We start from the raw sequence: 20,655 nt of genomic DNA on the forward strand, positions 1-20,655 counted from the left end.
TCATGCAAGCTTAACGTCATCGAACAGCAATAACAACAACGGCTCGATAATCCTACTTCAGGAAACACATCGGACAACATCGGACAAGCTAACACTTCCAAATTTTGTGTTGGCGGGATTTATTCCTAGCAGAACACGCCGTCCCGCCCAACATCATCGGAGATCAAATGGCTTCCACCAACGTCTGCAATAATCACATCGTAAACGTGTACAAGCCGCTATCCACGCAAACAGCCAGTTGACTTCAACAGTCAGTACACGACACGGGGGCAACTCGGCCAGCAACGCTGGTGTCATCCTACTTTATCATCCTAAGGTTGGCTGCAGTTTCCACTCTGCCCATTGGAATACTGGAACTAATTCGGACCTAGCCACTCCCAAAGCAACGCGTAATGCCAAAATTTCCCTCTTTTAACACCGAAAGATCACTGCAGGCAAACACGTAAAATCAACCACGAGCAGCATCGTGTGCGACTGCCTTTATAGTGCCCCCCTTGGTACCGAGACGGACGCAGCTGCCAGATTGTTGCTAACCTATCTTAACGAACTACGTCGACATTGCTGGGCCGAAGCGGTGGAGTCCATTGACTTTACACATTCCAGTCGAAAGTGCATGAAGCATACAAGTAGACTCACTGGCAGCTCGACGACTCCTCCGTCAAAGTGTCCAATTGCCGAAAACGTCATCGCTTCACAATTTGTCAGGGACGGAACCTTTACGGCATTAATTCGCGAATCATCATGGCACGTGGCCAAGGAAGTTTCAGCCTTTCAAAAGGCCAATAGACCGGACGCCAACCTCTCTTGGGACTACCATGGCAGAACTGTATGCGGTCCTTCAACATCTGAAGCTTGGTAAAGCATCGGGCCTAGATCACCTTTGCCCAGAGATTTTGCTTCATACCGGGAGACCGAGCTGAAATCAGGGTTGTGTAATTTCCTGCGTGCGTCAACTTAAGATTACAAAAATTAAAGGAAAGCGACAGTAATTGCAACCCCAAGTTCAAACAAAACTCTCAATGCAGCAAAGATCCATCGCTTCCATTTCTCTGCTCTGCATCACATTTAAAGTTTATGAGCGCTTGATCCACCCGTGTCGAGCCAGTCAACGATCAACAACTTCCCCAGGAGCAGACTGGTTTCAGACGCGGAAGATCAACTGTGGACCAAGCCACTCTACTCACACAAGATCTGGAGGAAAGCTTCGAAGCGAAAAGGAGGCTGCTGCTGTTTTCCTAGACAGCTGCCTACGACACAGTCTGGCACCGCGGCCTTAACTGCAAACTGCTCCGCATGTTGCCGACAAGCACATAGTCAATATGATCATGGAGCTTGTCCACATCCTCAGCTTTGTGCTCAAGACCAGTAACGGTAAGTCAAGAAGGTTACGCCACCTCAAGAACGGCATACCTTATAGATTTGTTTTGGCTCAGATAGCCGAACAAATAATGTCACTATACCGTGTGGAAAGAGCGGACTGGCGGTCTTTGGATGACAAGTCAGTCCGCTAGCCATGACGACCCCCCTGCATCTGGAATATTTTCAATCGGCCAAAAACAAGCCCTAATCCACGATTTCATCTAATGCAAATATTTGCTTTTCCAAATCAAGATAATTTTATTTCTAAAGTAAATAGTAACTTACTCCAAGAGATTTTGTGGCAAACTGCTACCTTACCATGCGAAATACAAACATTGGCTTTCCAGCGAACTGGCAGGGGACGCTTACGTCATTTAAATCGCATTGCCTTCTTTGCGACAAGAACGCTTTTGCTCCTCCTGGTATGTAAAACTATCTACTTTTTGGTTTTAAAAGTGCGGTCTACAATACTAACGTTTTTATTTTGTCTACGATAGAAATAATATGATTCAATCACAATTTTAATTTCGCTTCTATTAGAAACGAATGATTGTTGAATACGAATTGTTTACGAACAAAAAGTGGCATTGGTCAACAATAACTGAAGATTTAATGCAATGCTATCAGCTTAACTATACATTGTAACGGTTCAATGCATCTGATACCTTTTTCTTCCCCTTGTTGGATAAAAGTTTGTTCTGTCTCATGTGCGCCCTCTGTTGGTTCGGTTGATTGTTCCTCAGTGTTTGATATGGGGGTCACTAAAATATGTGGTTTTACAAATAAACTTTAATTTAACCTACAGTCTTGTTTAGTTTTCCTAGTAATATGACAAAACATACAAAATATTTCGTACAAACTGTGCAGTTACCGAATATAATTGTGTCAGTAACCGCACGACAAATATTGACTTTCAAACGAACCGGCAGCGGAAGCCTGCGGGTTGATTCTTATTGACTGCTTAATAACGACTTGAATTTGTTTCTTACAAAATGATAAGCAGTTTAGTAATGTGCAATATAACATAAAATCTGCGCCAAACATTTGAAGTATAACTTCCACCTTTGGGCTGAACAGTTACAATTCGCCGTATTATCATTTTAGAACTAGCTGAAGTTTGAGTATAGAAAACGAAAACGCTTAAATTCCAATATACGATCTCCAATCAGTTTGGAATTGTATTTCCACGTGTGGAAATGTGATTGGTTTACCTGCAGGTTGTTGTGGTGGTGTGCTGTTAAAACGTGCGATGAACTTTCTTACCGTGGTAAAGAGTCCCTCGGCACTAGGTCTGATGGGATCTAAACAAAATTGATATTTTACATGCATTTTTAAACAAATGTCGTTTAAAAAAGGTGAAAATTTTTTAACAATGTAATTTTCAGCATTGGTAAACGATTAATACAAGTTTGAACCAGTCAATGCATTTTATACCAAGTTGCTGCGATCTGCTGCTGGTGGAAATTTCTCCTTGTTGGGAAAAATACTGTGCATGCTCTTGTGCGCCCTCTGTTGGTTCGGCTGATTGTTCCTCGATGTCACCTGATATGGATGGCACTAAAATATTTTTGTTTACTGCTAGACACATTTGTTCTGTACTGTTTTGTTTTCTGAAGGGAAATTTTACCGATACACAGTAAGAAATTTGCAAACAAAGTGTCCTGTTACCGATTGATTTTGTTTGAGGTGTACAAATATTGACATTCCACCAAACTAATGTACGTAAGACTCCAGATATTAAACCGCTGCAAGTACAGTTAAGCATTGGCTGCATACAAAACAGCGAAAATACTTCCTACCTGGTTGTTGCTGTCTGTTAGAGGTGGGGATCTGTCCTTGTTGAGACCAAGGATACTCTTGTGCGCCCTCTGTTGGTTCGGTTGACCGTCCTTCGGTGCCACCTGATATTTTTTCAGTGGGCGGCACTGAAAATAAAATTAAAATTCTTTAACTACCGTTTAAACTTCTGTATGTGGTGGAATAGTAAGAGTTTTCATAAAAAGCAGACCGCAACAAAACAATCGGCAAACTGGATTAGCATAACCACAAGTTCCTACGAATCAAAGTATATTATCTGTTTGTTAACTTACAGTAAAAGCTTCCGGATCGGGGTGAAAAATAATGAAGTGGGACGCGTCGACTTTCGCTATCTTGCGGTTGCTCGTCCAAACCCATTTGAGTCAAAGTTTTTACAACTTGAGAAAGTACCTTGGTGGTGTTTTGTTTGTTTAAGTGTTTTTTTAATTCTTCTTTTATCTCAGTCATAGTGGGACGTTTTGTGGGATCTTGATCCCAGCATCGCTTCATGAGTAGTTGGAGTTGCTTTGCGATTTCTCTGTCTTCACCGACCAAAGTTTGCATCCAATCGTGTATTTCTCGACAGTCTGGTCTTTTTCCGTTCTCGATTAGCTGCAAAAGCTTTTTTAGCTGTTCGCCGGTCAGATGTGGATAGGGAGATTTGCGAGCAAGAAGCCAGTAAGTTAACACGCCGAAAGCATATACGTCATGCTGCTTCCTCGGTTTCATAATGGGGTCCTTCAGTTTTTCAGGAGCAGTGTAGTAGGGAGTGTATTGCGGCCTTTCCTTCTTGGTTCGTGCCAAAGGATTCACATTTGCCGAAGTACTGTGGGTTGCCAGTTCGGAGGCCCCGAAATCGATAATTTTGCAATGCAGCTCTTGAGTAAACATGACATTTTCAGGTTTTAAGTCCTGATGGATTAAACGTTTGTCGGGTAAATTGTGACAGAAAGCCATTGCTGATGCTAGTTCGTATAAAATACGAACGCGCAAAGCAAGGCCGAGTTCTTTTGACGTATCCTGAAGTAGCTCTTTGAGATTCCCGCCTTTGTAATATTCCATTACAATTCCTATTGCAAAAGTCCATTTGACATAGCCAAAAACCCGAACGACATTTTCATGATCTGCTTTCTGCAAGTGCTCCATCTCTTCTTTGATTCTAGGGAAATGAGTTTTTTTAATCAGCTGTATTGTGTAAGTGACCACATGCAAAGTCCGGCACGGACCGGTGGGTTGGTATGTCTTCTTAATTAACGAAATAACAACGAGTACAATTTATCAAACATCACACAGACCCGATACGTCGTTTTTGTAATCTTCGGTTATTCGCAAAGACTAACAATGTCGCCTTTCACAACACACATCAATCCACACTGCGCCAGCAAGTAGACACAAAATTCAAAATTAGAAAGAGTTTTTAAAATGATCATTTTTAAAAGTTATTTGCGCTTCGTCACAAAATTCCTCTACAAAAGTTGAAGCACCAACCCATCATTGAAAAGTACATCCCTACCATGTTTGCATTATTTCTGCGCCACCGAAAATGACAAATCTCATAACTTACGTTTTTTCAAGCCGCGCCTTTTCCTGCTTTCCACCAGATACCTCAAATATTTTTATGGCAACTTCTTGCTTTAACCCATTATGATATCCAAATAGAACATCCCCGAAGCCTCCTGAACCGGCCACAAAGTCATCAAGGTTACATGTGATGTCACCACAATCCAATTCTCGAAACTGTTTCAGAAACAAAGGCATTTACATATGAAACTGTTTTTAGAAACAAAGGCTTTTGCACATTTACATGTTTCGAAAACATAAACTTAAATGGGCAACAGTTTTTTTAAAAAAACACTAATGCAACGTTTAAAAAAATTCTGCATGCCTTTAAGCTTGTACTTTTAGTTTTACTTACTTCGTTTTTCGAAGCCATTGTAAATCAATTGAAGTTTTTTTGCACAAAATCCTGCTTGACAAACTGTTCCGTTCCTGTTATGAAACAAACTGGATGCTATCAGCTAAAGTTGGACAAATGTTTACTTTCACCTGCAAACTGGTAGCGGGTACGCGGCTTAATTATTATTAACTAGTTTCAAACAATTCTTTACAGGTTAAATTATTTTTGTTTTTCACGAGCACTGCGTCATGTTTATACGAAATGTTCAAAGTTATTCAATGAATCTTGAAATGCCACCACAACAAATACAAGTATCCAAGTTTAAAGTTTGTGAAATAACAAGTCGTCGTTTTATGGGGCATCATGAATTACAAACTATGTGAATTGTAAACTGCGTCTTTGCAAACAAAAACCACACTAACAAAACGGATACCTTCGGCTTTCGCGTTGAACAATAACGAATGAAAGAAAGCTTCCGCTTTTCTGCTAATGCCTTTCGTCTTGTGCATAATGACACGACAAAGGGCAATTTTTAGTTTTCGGCCTGTCGCCTGATAGTCGAAAAATATAAAAAAAGCTAAGAAGGATTGTATGAACTTTTTACTTTATTTCATTTTATTGCTACATGTTACTGACGTGAAAGAAAGAAAATCCACGCATGGATTGTTATTTGCAGGTAACAAGATAATTTTAACCGTAACATATTTGTTGCGCAACGCTAATTAAACAATTCGGTCCGCGAGTCCAATACTTGTTCGAGTTGCTCAGACGGTCGCGTTGGAAGTGACGTCATCAGTTGATGTTCGACGGCCAAACTCTTAGCACAAAGCTAACTTGAGCCGCAAAGTATGGTAAACACAATGACTAACTAGAAAGGTGGGTTTCCTCTACATTGCAAACATGTATATTCCACTTCTTATTAAATCGATTTTGCACATGAACTATTTGCTATTTTTATAATCGATAGGCATGTATGTTACTTGAATATATTTAGATCCTTATCTTTATTCGTAACTGACAATTTAAGCAACCACTGCGTAAGGAAATAGAACTTGATGTCTGCTGAAAAAAGTGACGAAGGTTTTCCAAAGCGTTTAGCCAACGGGACTTTTCCTAATTAGTATTTAAGTAATATAAAAGAACGATAAACATAACAAATCACTAGACAGTGTTGCACAGGCGATTTGGTGCGGTAAATTATTCGACATTTCCTTCATACACAATATTTTGATAGATGCACTGAATTAAAAACCAAAAATTCATGATAAACTGGGTTTTATATCACAATATTTATATTGGTAAATAACATATCTACACTCCAAATGCAATTGAATAATTTATCTTCCGATCGACCATTGTGGACAGCAAAAGAAAAACAGGGTGTAAAAATTAAACTTTAACTAACACAAACATTGAACATTTGGTCGAACCACCAACAGGAAATGTTGCAGATACGAAAAGCGTTAGCGCCAACCTTTCGATTCTGCTGATTTTATTGGTCATGGAAGCAGAGCCACCGGCATTAGCGGCTTTGATCCACGTTTGAGGCACAATTGGGAGTAGTGTAAGCATAGGGCGTATCAAAATGTGACTGGTGTTGAAAGGAATCCCAGACGAGCATTACTGTAGCAAGCAACAATTGTTAAACACCGCTATAAAGCAACGGACCTTGTCGATACCATCAGACAAATATTATGTGAGAACAAACAGTTTGTGTACTCATGTGCTGTCACGTGAGCAGTCGGCAAGGTGGTTCATAAGTATTTTGTTCAAGTGGTAAAATTTCCCATTTTTGTCATTTTTTCTGCAAAAGCTCCGCTGCAATTAATAACAGATCATTCTACCACAGAATAACAACCAACAAATTTTCATTGATCGAATCGCTTTATTCATCTAATTTGCATTTCTTATCTCAGCAGTCCAATTTAATCGTTCACAAACCAGTTTTTGAGGGTTGTTTTGAAGCTTGGCGTTAGTAAACTTTGTTAAATGTTAAAATAAACTTGTTAAATCATAAAATAAAAATCCGCTTGGTTTTTTATGCTTGTTGGTTAAAATGCCGAAGTTGTCATTTTTGCTTGGAACAGCCGCAACTCTATGGAGCGACCTGTTTTGCAGTCAGACTCCGCAACTGACATGTATAAAATACGACCTAAAATAACATGTTATGTGTTTCCAAGCTTATTTTAGAGTAAGTCACGTTCCTTTATCAGGCTCTGCCACGTAATGTATCGCAAGCATATGAAGCCGCGTTTCTGATATCGTAGGGCGTGTAAGTCGAAAACAAAAGTTTACCGGCCAAATTTAATTTATACTGAGCTAAAGGTCAAAACGTCACTTAGCAAACAATAAAGCTGGTGGGTTGGGGGTAGAACGCCACTAAAGCGTGACGGGTAACTCACGTAGGGGCTTAAGTATCGTCTCACAACGATTAAAACGCGGCTGTTCACATGGCGCAAGTGTTTGTATCAGTCTAAGTGATTCTGATGTTAGTGTTTGCTATGTGCTGGCTGCTGCAAACACAACTCAAAAGCTCGTGGCAATCGGTGATTTTTATACTCTAACCTTAATTATTCGTTCTACGGATTGTTCACATGGCGTATATTGGTAATATTTGTGATTGTAATTTGTTAGCTACAACAACTACATTTTATTTCCATGCAAAATACCAATATGTAGAAAAAACTAAACGTTGCCATATTTTGTTGGTTGTATTTTGTTTACAGGAACATTAGCAAGGCAAACGAAGTATAATATATATATATCATAGGTAATTTGGCACGAAAACCACTTCACACAGCTGCAAAAATCAACCAGTTGCGGAAGGAAACAAAGGTGTTTCGTGCATTTTTTGTGTGTTTTGAGCAAATTGGGATGATAGCTTTTCCGATACGCTGGACTGGTGCTTGTGCAATTTGGGCTTACACTTGGCCTATTTTGTACGAGCGGTATCCGATGTGAGCAAAAGTCATGAGATTAGATTTGCTGGATTCACTACAAATACTTCACCAAACTTTTTCTGGGATATAACCAACTTCTGGGTTTTCTCGTCCCAGTAAAAATACTAAACCTTCTGCTTGGTTGATGTTATTGTTTGGAAAGGGAAGTCTATTGTGTATGTAAAACTAATGAACAAATCTAACCAAAGCACCAAGCAATGCAAAAAATACAAAATCGGCCACTACACTCTTTACTTTAGTCCAACTTCGTGACTTTACCCGTTCCCTCATGGGATGTTTTCATAATGCACTGAAAAGTTGCAAAATAGTAAAATAATTAAAAATGTTTTTGCAGAACTACAAAATAATGAAAACGCAATCAGAAATGCTCAGGGTGTTACTTGTGTTGAGACTTGAGTGGTAATTAAAATTCCACTCTTGCAAGTTTGCACTTTGCAGCCTCAAGTCATCGTATTTGTTGAATGGGTAATTCTTTAATCATACAATTGTGATGTCACAAATGTACACTGTGTGAAACTGTGAATGTGATGTCATACTTAATGTGCATACAAACCAGAAGCGATTTTCTGAAAATCACAGGCAGTTTTCAGCTATCAAACTCATTTATTTCTTGTTTTAGAGCTCTTTATCTCTTTGGTTTGTAGTTTGTACTTTCTACTTTGTTCAGTTTTTTGTTTAGTCTGGTTTTACTTGTGTTGTGTTACCCCCTGAATGGTTAAAATTGTAAACTGTTTATTTTCAGAATGTTACAATATGGTGAAATGCAAATATGTTTTTTAAGTGTGCTAGCTGCTAGGGCTTTGATTATAATCAATAATTATTTGATCTGTTATGCACCTAACAAAACCAAACTGCTATTTTTTATACTTTTTAAGTTTCTGAGCGAACAAGGTAGATTCTAAGATTGGAATTGTCCACTTATTGTTATATTTTTTTCCTAAATTCCTCTTTCTTTTGGCTGAGGTATGTTCTTCAACAGTTATATTATTCTGATAATATATGTTATTTTGCCTTATCTTTTCCAAATGACACTTTTTTAATGGTTTAACTTTTTGGGGGCTTTCTGCATTTAATTTTGGACCATTGTGGGTTGAATATGAGTTTGTGTACTTAATGTAATATTTCTTAAACAGCACCAACAATATTACCACTCAGTGATGTAACAATCCAGAGCATTGATAGCATGACAATACCCCACTCACTAAAGAGCAGAAAAAGCATGAATTGGCCAAACGAGTTATGATTGGTGGGAACAAGATTCAAAATGACCCTTTTGGATACAAATTTATGGATGAAATCTTTACTGTTAACAGAAGTAGGTCAGTGTATTTTTTTGCATTGATTCTTGTGTTAATTTGTAATAGTTCATTCAAAACTGTTGACTTTCAGTACCAGGTTATGGAGCTTGGCTGCTAACTTCTCAAAAAGGTTTGACTGCTGATGACCAGAGTGGAAATGCTGTTGTGATAATAATCACTGATTTGCTAGATTGATTCGGACACTAAATGGTCATCATGCCTGTTTACAGGTTGGTATTCCATTTTTTTGACTTGTGCAAAGGTACAAATTACAAGCAGTATTCACTCAACACTTCAAATGCTAAAACTATGTTTTGTTTGATAGATGCTGCAGATCGTGTTTTGTCGATCGAGGCAGTTTGTGTTTACATTGAAACTTTGTTAAGCATGCACAGTTAGTTGTTATGACATTGATTTGTGGCACCGAAGATTAACAATACATTTTTGTCCACCCCTTATTAATTTATTATGTTTGTGTACATTAAATCTGTAAGGATTCATTCTTACTTTTATTTAATTGTTTGTATCTTTTTTACTTAATCCCTTTTCAGTTTTAACTCTCATTAAGTGCATGGAATTACATAAATGGTTTACTAGATGGAGCTTTAAATGTGTCTTAACAACTTACATTATGACGCCATTTTCCTTACAGTCCTACCTTTCTATGCAACTACCAACTAGTGAGAAGAATCACTGTAGCGAGATGACATTTGCTGCTCACTGAGGAATGTGATGAATTCATGAAGGGCAGATTTTGCTGCCAAACCAACGGGAAAATCCCGCCCGATATTAAAACGTAAGCCAACAGCGCCCACTGGCGGATTCGTTACCGCGCATTGACTTGTCACTGATTCCGGCAAATACCACAGGCTAATAGGTTCATACAAGTCACAAGCACAACCCACAAAGATACGCAACATTGGGCGATTGGAAAGTGTGGTAAACGTCGGACAGATCAAAGGTGTGTATTACACAATAACAAGAAATGTTTGTTTTTCGCCACTATTAAACCTGATAACCCAGAGGTGTCTAACTCGTATACGCCGCCGTGCCAACTTTTGCTGTTACAACTTTATCCTTTTGCTGTTATTACTTTATCCTTTGCGAAGGTTTTGTGTTAAAATCACTGTAGTTAACGATCCCTATGGAGTATTTCCGAGTAATTGCCACAGAAGCTAAATGTACATAAAATGGAGCTTAAATTAAATATTGAAACTTAAAATACTCCATGCAAAGTAATGCCGCAACAACATATTGGATTACTTTCACCTAGTTTCGCAGAATTATCGACATTTGTTGCAACACACATGAAATTAACAAATCATGGTTGTCCATTTGCCTATATTGTTACCTGTAACTGATTAAAGAAGCGTTATTCCATAGAAGTGGCTCTTTTATATTTCGCATCTTTTCAAACTTGTCGCGCCATCTGACTTCAAATAAGACGGCAGAAAGACCACAATTTCGGTTTTTGTAAACTATTTATATAACTTCCCCTAAAAAAGGTCAGTGGCATCTGGTTTATACCACTGCTTCTCATACTAAGATGCTTTTCATACAGAATTGAATGCGGTTTGTCGTACTTAAGGCATTTTTTTAATTGTGGCAATATTATACCTAACATTGACTGTGGATACCCCCGAGATATTGTCTTGTACGACCAACCTGAACTGTCTTAAGATACTAAGTCACAAACATTTAACGTTCATCGTAAGTTTCTCGGAGTGACTTGACTAAGTACCTAAAATCCCTCTTCTTTGGACAACTGACAGCACATCGCGCCACTAAGTGGCCTGTTGTTCCGGATGGTTTACATTAGCTTTATGGTTCATAGATACGACGCAACAATTCACAAAGTTGACATTTTGTCTTTATTGTCAAGCGGTCAGTACAAAATATCAGTCTGGCACGAGGGACGTTTCACAACGACAACCGGGGCCAGTGTTTATTCTGGTGCAAATCTGACTCCAGGACCACAAGGAAATTTCGTCAACACGACAATCAACTCAATTGTCCCTGACATTCTGTCTCACGCTGTGAGTGAGTTTGGCACGACTGCTTCATCCAGCGTGTCCATCTTCACAATAAGATGTTTGTTATTTCAGATTCGCCATTAACTAAACATTTCGTTTAAATGTTTACATGACAAAACATTTATGTTTTTATGTTAACATGACAATGAAGCGTCCGTTTATTTCAATCGCAAATAAAAGAACGACGCGTGAAACCAAACGCATCGCAAACGTGCGCACCAAACGAAAAAGGCAAAAACACGCGCAATAAGAAAAGGGCAAACGTCACGCTTCGTGAGAAATAATTAGGCGACAGGGGTCGCTACAACAAAGCCGTTACGTTTAGTCACAGGTTTCCAGGTTATTGAAGTTTTTATTTCCTAAAACAATTCACAGGCACAAACTCATGCCTAAAGTCAAGGCAGGATATGAGCTGTGAATATGTGACATGGACGAAAATTTCACCTGACAGAAGATGCGAACCAAAGGAGAAAAGTGTCTAAAGGACTTGTTTGGACTATGTCTTCGGGTTGTCTATCTCGGGTTTGTTTAAAATCATCATATTTATATTAACTACAGGACACATAGTTCTCTGCCTAAAGATACTCAAACATAGACAATTTGTTTCGCTAGGTGGTGCACCAGAGAAACAATGTGTGATTTCGTGCTTAGCGCGTTCGGCAGTAAGAAAATGTCTATCTTGTCACGCTCGCTTGGAACAGTTGGGAATTGGTTTGCGATCGTTCGCTAGATGTCAGGAGAGAGTCGTTTTGCTTGTCAACTGTTATGGCGGGACTTTTTTGCACGTAGTATACACTTTGCATTGGTACAAAGTGTAAACACGTCATGACGTTCGCAGCTCAATAATCGGCTCGTTTGCGGGTGTTGCATTTTCGCCGAACTCGAATACAATCCTTGCAATTTCACGGTATTATAACACATCATGTAGAACATTATCTCATCAAATTGTAGTAAGACAACTACATCATAAAGTACCGAAAGAAAAAACATGTACTGGTACAAGAAACAGTTAACATTAAAACGTATTTGTCCTTTTTAGTTTTGATATTTATGGGCCCCGGTTCCGCGCACTTGCATCGCCTAATTCTCGTGGGGCCTTTTTTGAAAGAAAGAAAACTTCGAAGTAACTTGAGGGTTACAATATTCAACCCAACAAAAAATGTTCGAATTTAAAAATGTTTATTCTGTTCACGCCCCTAAAATAATTAAAAACCTTTATTGAAAAGGCACCTGAAAAACAAAAATCTAAACGTCACGGCGTACGATGACACAACAATCGAAAAATACGGTGTAACAATCACAATCGTTGAATCCCACTTGAAGAGGCCATTTTAAAATCTTTTTATAAAAACGTTACATTCATTTCGCTATCACTACTGTGGAATCAATGCATCATATTTACACGCTGTGCAACACGTTTTACGGCCCGAGAAAAACAGATGATTTCCGAGTGGTTCGCGGGCCGCCAAAAACTCTTGAAGGTGAGGAACTTGATTTTGTCACCATAAGCTACAGGCCTACTCCTACAAGAAAAAATCTTAATCACAATTGTTTATACATTTCATGTGACAGTCAGTTAGCAACAATTTGTTTTAATTTTTCTGTTGTGAAAGTTGTGTTCGCTTCAGTGTACGTTTGTTAAGAGTTTAAGTAGGGAAAATGTTAAAAGTGAAATATTCAGGTGTGAAGACTTTCTCTTCTAAAATCTTAACGAACCGCCTCTCGCATCGATGTTTGTTACTTGATTCGGTCCAGTTGGAGCTAAAGATAGAAATTAAAGTTGTCACATTTACACAAATTTACTAAAAATTACAAATTTAGAGAAAAAAAAAACGGTTGTCAGATGGAAACAGTTTTATAATAGAATTGAATACATGGGTATTTTTCATGATGCAAACTAAACTGGATGCCCAAGACACAATTTAAGTCAGCTAAAACTCCGCAAGTTTTCAACCAAGAAATTCCGACGTTCAAAGTGTTTTACCCAAACCTATGCCTTCTAATAACCAACAGAACTTTAATGACAACAGGCAACGCGAATTTCACACATACAAAGATTTAATATCAGTAATTTTGTCTGATGTTGCTTTTTTAAGCTGTGCCATGTTTTTTGTAATGTTGACTTTTAATTGAACAAGTTGAGAGTGTTTGAAACAAGTATTATCTGTTACTCACTTAAATGACGTTTTTCCACGAAAACAGACTTGACGATATCCCGTAGATTTGGATCGTTAAAACTGATCTCCAGTTTTATCTCCTTAATCCCGTTTTTCCAGTTTTCGCCGTCTGGTCTCGTCAGGCGAAACTGCCAGGAATCTCTGATGCCCTCCAGTATAGCAATATGTTCATCAGGGTTTGCTACCGCGTTTCCAGCACTAACTTGGATTTGAACATCTTGTCTTTGGTTTCTGCATGTGATTAGTTTATTTTCAACAAAAAATATCATACATTTTTGTCTTAAGTACTAGCCTCAGCAGAATAATCTTGTCGAAAACTATGTTAAGGGGCGTCACATCTTTCGCTGACTCAATGTTGTCACAAATAATCACATGTGCCACAATTTCTGATACGATGTCTTCCACGCAAGGAGAAACTGCCAGGATGATTGCCGTCTCTTTCATCAAACCAATAAACTTCCCAACAGTGCAGATCACATCATAGCTTCATACAAGTGTTTTAATTAGTAATACAAACAAACATACATTATACTGATTAGTGTGCAATGCCATACATGCTGAAGTGCTCGGTTTGGAAGGTGAACGATCGCGTTGTTTGGTCCATTAAGCATTGTGTCAGGACCTCCCAGTCGGAGTCAGTCGTTTTGTGGCGAATCTTTATCAAAATTTTTTTAAAAAGGTGATTAAATGTTCATGACTTTAATTATTAGAATTGATGTAACAATATCTGGAAATATGTAAAAATGCCTTGCCATGACAAACATAATAGCCACCCACTAGCAAGCTTACTTACTGTTACAGCAACAGGAGATGCTTCGACATTCCTGTAACACGTGGGAAGTGTGATTTCTATAGGTTTCCTGAACTTGAAACCATCTGGTTCACATTCCAACATCGGAGTAAGTCGGCCAACCGAAGCATTTACTTTGTTTACTGGAGAAATCTTTTCAAAAAAGGAAAAAAAATGTTTGCTTTTCGTTTCAATTTGGGAGAAATGAAAAGGCAAGAATTGGACGTAAATTTAAAAAAATAGTTTAACATCTGGTAATTGTGAAATTTGCATGGCCAAAATTTAAATAGATAGATACTTAGTCATAACGTAAAATCAACGTCTTACTGAAACGAAAAACTTGGCTAGTCCTAATTAATTTTAAGTCTTGAATATCACCTGGGTTTTTGAGTTTCTGAATCCATAAAGCGAAGTGATTACAATGTTAACTTCCTCATCACAGGCACCTTCTGGAATTTTAATTTGACAACCACCGGCTGTTAACGTTCCCCCTGCTTTACCGATGTTTCGTGAATCAGTGTGAACAAAATCTCTCTGTTTGCGAAAGGTTGAAAAAAGCTTTTACCAGTGTGCATAAAGTCTTAGTTAGCACAACTGACCTTTTTTGCTTCTGCTTTACATCTGGTTAATGAGGATATCGGGATATTTTTTTCCAGATGTCGTGATATCGTTACATGAGAACGCATCTGAGTTTTCGTACTTAAGTTAAAAGTATCACCAGATTGAGACGACATCAACACATGGTGACCCTTAGAAGATTTCCTTCGCCTTACATGTTCCTGCTTTAACAAACATTTCGTTTAAGCAACATAACTATAAGGAAAAAGATTTTCCTTATTGTGTAACAAGGGTTTGATCATAAACGTAGTAACGGGAAAGGTGTGGATTCGGTTTTTAATTTTGGTGTTTTAATTTTACTGCTATTCAAACACATGTATTGACTACAATGGTCTGTTTTACATTTGTATCCACTTTAACACTAGTTCCATAAAAAAAACTGTTTGAACATTTATATTCCGTTATATTTAATTAATGCAACATTTAGTGTTTTAGGGTATGAGGTAGACAAGTGCTCACATGCGGCGATGAAATAATGCTGCAAAATATACGCACGTTCAAGTCTTCTTTTAAATGTTTTAGATGCCCTGCTTGAATTGATTGCAAACTTCTTTTGCTAGTCGCAACAAATTCTCCTCGTAGTTCCTCAGTTAAATCGTTCGCTGTTTTGAAAACTTCGATTGCTTTTGTGTAACAATCGACTGCTTCTTTGATTCGTGAAGTTTCAAAACAAAGAGCCCCAAGATTGTTTAGCAAGACACCGTAGATTAGATACTTTGAACTTTCATTCCCGAACTTTGTCTCCATAAGTTCAAATCCAAGTTTTATTGTTGTTTCCCTCGATGCCAAATCCCCGATGTAACGTTGACTCCATTCAATGTAATGCAAACACCAAACCTCCACTTTATACCGAATTTCCTCGTTTATTTCAAGGTCATGGATTTGCTGGGTCATGTCATGCATCAGTGGGATCACGTGAGCGCGCACGATTTCTTTGTTACTCGCCTTCAGAGCTAAATCAGAATTTTCCATCAAAAGTTTGACTACTTGTTTAATTCCCTCCGCACACACCGGGACACTTGTCGCTTCATAAAAGGTGAGATTTTTCTGCACATAGAAATCTGCAGCAATGCTAAAAAACAAAATGGCTTCCAAATATTTGCCGCCATTTCGAAGTTTTGTGGCTATTTTTAGCAGTAGTTCTGCTGTGAGTCCTGGTTGACTTTTGATTAAACTGGAAAGTTGCTTATTTGTCGATTTTGCTTCGTCAAACTTTTTTGCTTTCAACAAATTGATATAATTTTTGATGCGTTGCCTAAATTCGCCACCTTCATCCAAAACAAACAAAAGTGCTGTTATAGTTAAATTTTAGCCAACTACCGAGGTAATGAATATCATACCTGGTTGTTGTGAAGTTTCTCCTTTCTCAAAAGAAGATGGAGACCGTACCTCTTGTGCGCCCTCTGTTTCTTTGCTTGTTCTGTTAATGACTCCACTTGGTGTAGACGGAACTAAAATTATATTGGTTTACTTTTATGTACCTTAATTTAATGAATAATATTGTCCAGTTTTTCATGTAGATAAAACCTATAATAACCCACAGAGATTAGATGGCAAATTGTCTCTTTACTGAGTGAAACTGTTTGACGTGTCAGTAACATGATTTAAAAGCAATTTCAGTTCGGGCTTTGTGAGAAACGAACAATTGTTAACAAAAAGTTCCCCACTCTTGAATTAATCAAAAGATTAGGTTTAATGTAAAAAATATAACAAACATTATTGGCATAACAACACATTGAACGTTTCAATGTATCTTATACCTGGTTGTTGTGGCAAGTTAGTGGGGATTTCCCCTTGTTGGATAAAAGTTTGCTCTGCCTTATGTGCGCCCTCTGTTGGTTCGGTTGATCGTTCCTCGGTGTTGTCTGATATGAAAGGCACTAAAAAATTGGAAAATGCTTTGAGCCAATAAATGATAAGCTGCAGACAATGCACACTTTTTCGATCAATAAGGTCTCCTGCATCTAGTGACGAAAGATATGGCATATTGGCTAGTGAAGTCATCCAGTTTGTTGGGAGCCACAGGCTGAAAAGCCATGTCTCACCTTTTCTGTTTGATGCCACAACTGGGTATGAAGGAAACTGGCTCACAATGGCCAAGCAACTGCTTGGGGTCCAAAGTGATTTTAGCTCAGTGTAATGACTTTTCAGCCTGTTGCTCTCTTGTACCATACTGCACCGATGAGACCTTACAGGTCGAAACAGTGTACACTGTCTAAAACAGCGGTTCCCAACCTTTCTGGTGCCGCGACCCCTTAAAACAGTTCCCAAGTTGCGGTGACCCCACGTATAGGCGCCGAGTTTTACAAAAATGCAAGGTTGTGGATTTAAATTATTACGTCAATTTTATGACGTCACTAATGCGTGTAGCCAAACGAGCTCCAACTCAAAGCCCAATATACATTTAATAAAAAGCAAAGTTCGTCAATTTTAACAAAAAAATGTTTTTAAAATAATATTGATTTGGAACAATTCGCGTTAACGTTTTTTTGGTTTAGCAATGTTTAGAAACAGTTTCGTCAAGTCGTGGCTTTTGTATCACCCAAAGTGACCATTTATCGCATTGTACACCATAGTGGCCAATCATTCACTGCCAACAATTGTGTGTTTGACGTCATACAAGTAAGGCACCAACTAAAATAGTTGCTTTTTCGTCAGCACCCTTGTTCAAAAGCAAAACTGTTCCCAAATTTGTTCAGATTTTACGGTGTTTCGTAAGATACCGATACAAACAAACCCAAATTCGCCACCACCCAGCCACCGCCTATACGGCGCCTATGACCCCAGGGATAAAATTAGTAGGCTATACATTAAAATTGACTTCTTAATACCGCAAAATTTATTTCTCACTATACTTTCTTTTCCTAATACTTGACTTTCGATGCATCATTGACTGCCTGAAATTTTACAAATTAAATTTTAGTTCTGTTGACTATTAAGTTATAATTGGAGGATAGTGATATTATCGCGAGAATACAAAACAAGTTGGCAGGTTCTGACTTGATGATTATGTGAATGCAGTATTATTACGTAATACAAGGCAATAATTAGCATTTTGTGAAAACACTTAAGTCTTCGAAAATTAAAGATCCACCCCAGATGTAGTTACTAGTTTACATACTTTAACAAACAATGAAGGGAAGGAATGCGGTGCCCAGTTCTTTTGTTTTTTATTTGTTAAATTAGTCTATGGCCTAAAATGAGTTGGGAGCCATTCCTTTAGGCGACCCCAGGCAAATTGTCAGGCGACCCCAGTTGGGGTCGCGACCCACAGGTTGGGAACCGCTGGTCTAAAACGTTATGATTTTACAATAGACTTTAATGTAACATACATTCTTGTGTAGTTTTCCTAGTAAAGTGCCAAAGACACAAAACAGTAATTGTGTCAGTAGCCGCCAGACACATTTTGACATTCCTACAACCCGGCAGCTGACGCTTGCGGTTTGATATTGATAACTTCCTAATCAGTTCAACTTAAAGTTTTAACTAGTCAATTGATCTCATACCTAATTGTTCCTGGTGGCTAAAGGTGGGGATTTCCCCTGTTTGAGATGCCGAATACTCTTGTGTGCCCTCTGCTGGTTCGCTTGACCCTCCTTCGGTGTCACCTGATGTGAAGGGCACTGAAATACAAATAATAAATACAAGTATCTAATGTGTAATATCATCAATACTACAGGAAATCTTTAACTACAAGCTGCTGTCCTATGCGGTAGGAGTTAATAAAAGCAGACCACAACAAAACATTCGGCAACACCGTGTATGTATTCTAAACTGAATTAGATTTATAAACCAAAAATTTTTTTTGTTTTATATCATTAGTGAGTCAGGACAATTTCTGTACTAATACATCTTTAATTACCATTAAAACTGCTGGGTCATATGAAGAGCAACAGGTTCAATAAAAACGGACCACAACAAAACCATCGGCAACACCTGGCATGTCAACAAGATTATGATAACTACAAGTTCCTATGGGTCAAAGTATCTCCTACCCCGGTCTGTTTTCTACGTAGAATTATACTCAAAGAAAGTGATTGTCTGTAAGCTTAATTTACCGTAAACACTTTTGGTTTCGTTAAAAAAAAACTGAAGAGGAACTCGTCGGTCTTCGCTGACTTGGTTTTCATGTTCATTGTGTTGCCCCGTTGGTGAATATTCCATGACTTAAGAAACAGTCTTTTTTATCGTGCACTGCATTCAGTGTTATTTACTTTGACAAGGGCGACCTGTATAAAACGTCGAAACATCGGAGTAAAAATACATTTGTCAGAAGAGCTCTATAAAATTGATAACCCTTCTTCATAACTCGTGATGGCAATAGTAATGTAGGGTGTTGGAAATCATACAACATATTTAGAAATGTCCCTAAATGTATAGTCGGAGCTTTAATAAATCTTCTACTTGACTTTCGTTGAAACAGCTTCGTTGTTTATGATTATCATCCAATTAAACAATTACAAAGCATGAAAAGGAACGGGTTTAAAAACGTAAAATTAAAATTGAGAAAAACGTTTTGTTGCGTGACCTGGCAGCCTGATTATAAAAGTAAAACCTGTTGAGGTACATTTTTATTCAAAGAACAAAAAAACAAACCAAAGCAGATATTATCAGAAGATTCTTACCCCTTTTGGAATAAGAATGTTTGCCACGTTCCTCTATTTAAAATATGCTACGTAACGTATCTCAACCATATGAATCAGCGTTTACGATACCTTTGCGGCAACGTGCAAGTCAAAAAAAGTCTACCGGCAAATGATACTGAACTAAAGAACAAATATAGATGTGGAGGCAAAACGTGCTTTCAATCGAGTCTGCCACGTCACTTTGCAAATATAAAGCTGGCGGGTCGGAGTAGAACACCACTGAGGCGTGACGGGTAACCAACGTAGGGTCCTGGTATCGTCTCACATCGATAGAAACGCGACATTGCACAAGTGTTTGTATCAACCTGTATGATTCAGTGGTTAGTGTGTGCGCTATGTGCTGCAAACAAACTCAAAAACATTTATGAATCGGTGATCTTTAAACCTAACCTCCAATAATAAATGAGTAAAATCGTCAGTTGTTTAGGACAATTTGTGCACCAAGAGCAACACCTTATACATCAAGAGGATTATGATAACTACAATTCCTACAAGTCAGAAGATTTCATACCAGGGTCTGTTTCCGCTTGGAATTACTTTGCTAAAACGATTATCGTTAATTACCTTCGCTGACTTCCGGTTGCTTGTCCAAATCCATTTGAGTCAAAGTCGTCAAAACTTGAGAAAGTAGCTTGGTGGTTTTCTGTATTTGTGTTTGTTCTGTTTGTTACCACATAAACTATTTGCTATGCTCATATTCGACAGGCATTTATGTTACTTGAGTATATTTATATCCGTATCTTTACTCGTAACTGACAATTTAAGCAACCACTGCGTAAGGAAACTACAACACTGGGCAACAACAAATTATTTTTTTACTGGTGTCTGGAATGCTTTAACTGATTTTGACTAATTCTAGAGCTCTGATTTCAAAAATGCAATCAGTTTATCTGTATCACGTCTAGTTTTCCTGTTATGGTACATCCACATTTGAAAAACAATCTATACGTATACACAAAATTAAAACTGGTTTTGAGTATTTTATTTGGAATTAACGTTATTGCAAGAACAAAATTTCGAATTTAATTTTAAATGTAACAGGTGGACACTCCTAACAAACAAAATTCAACAAAAAAAAAC

General features: G+C 38.1%; 2 protein-coding genes and 2 long non-coding RNA genes across 5 annotated transcripts in view; 2 read left to right on the forward strand and 2 right to left on the reverse strand.

The window, feature by feature from the left end:
* Positions 1–20,655, forward strand: part of LOC145214579 (uncharacterized) — a 77,144-nt gene that overhangs the window by 3,871 nt on the left and 52,618 nt on the right. The gene's annotated exons all lie outside the window — the stretch shown is intronic.
* LOC145212061 (uncharacterized) lies at positions 1,969–5,562 on the reverse strand. Its single transcript, XM_080080092.1, is given in 9 exon segments — positions 1,969–2,120; positions 2,571–2,660; positions 2,794–2,916; positions 3,159–3,284; positions 3,450–4,315; positions 4,721–4,893; positions 5,072–5,108; positions 5,110–5,174; positions 5,476–5,562. Coding segments are annotated over 9 exon segments (1,719 nt in total).
* LOC145215353 (uncharacterized) lies at positions 8,277–11,549 on the forward strand. Of its 2 annotated transcripts, none has more exons than XR_013857278.1 (5): positions 8,277–8,976; positions 9,147–9,332; positions 9,403–9,541; positions 9,964–10,272; positions 11,194–11,549. It is a non-coding gene; the product is annotated as an uncharacterized LOC145215353 (long non-coding RNA). The 2 variants fall into 2 exon arrangements; XR_013857277.1 differs by having other exon boundaries at positions 9,147–9,328.
* LOC145212062 (uncharacterized) lies at positions 13,774–19,093 on the reverse strand. Its single transcript, XM_080080093.1, has 10 exons — positions 18,988–19,093; positions 18,436–18,552; positions 16,690–16,809; positions 16,270–16,380; positions 15,425–16,197; positions 14,911–15,090; positions 14,690–14,845; positions 14,315–14,464; positions 14,076–14,176; positions 13,774–14,005 (listed from the first exon to the last, which is right to left on the reverse strand). Exons 1-10 carry the CDS (start codon positions 19,091–19,093, stop codon positions 13,774–13,776), a joined length of 2,046 nt encoding a protein of 681 aa, XP_079936219.1.

The sequence above is a fragment of the Phallusia mammillata genome, chromosome 2, assembly GCF_965637545.1.
Source record: "Phallusia mammillata chromosome 2, kaPhaMamm4.hap1.1, whole genome shotgun sequence".
In the NCBI taxonomy this organism is placed as follows: Eukaryota; Metazoa; Chordata; class Ascidiacea; order Phlebobranchia; family Ascidiidae; genus Phallusia; species Phallusia mammillata.

Coding starts and splice junctions, on each gene's coding strand:
- LOC145212062 (XM_080080093.1), bottom strand. CDS start 19,093: ATGGAATATTCACCAACGGGGCAACACAATGAACATGAAAACCAAGTC. Junction 16,810..18,435: donor TAGCCACCAGGAACAATTAG/GTATGAGATCAA, acceptor CCAATTTTTTAG/TGCCTTTCATATCAGACAAC. Junction 14,465..14,689: donor TCAGAAACTCAAAAACCCAG/GTGATATTCAAG, acceptor TTTTTTGAAAAG/ATTTCTCCAGTAAACAAAGT.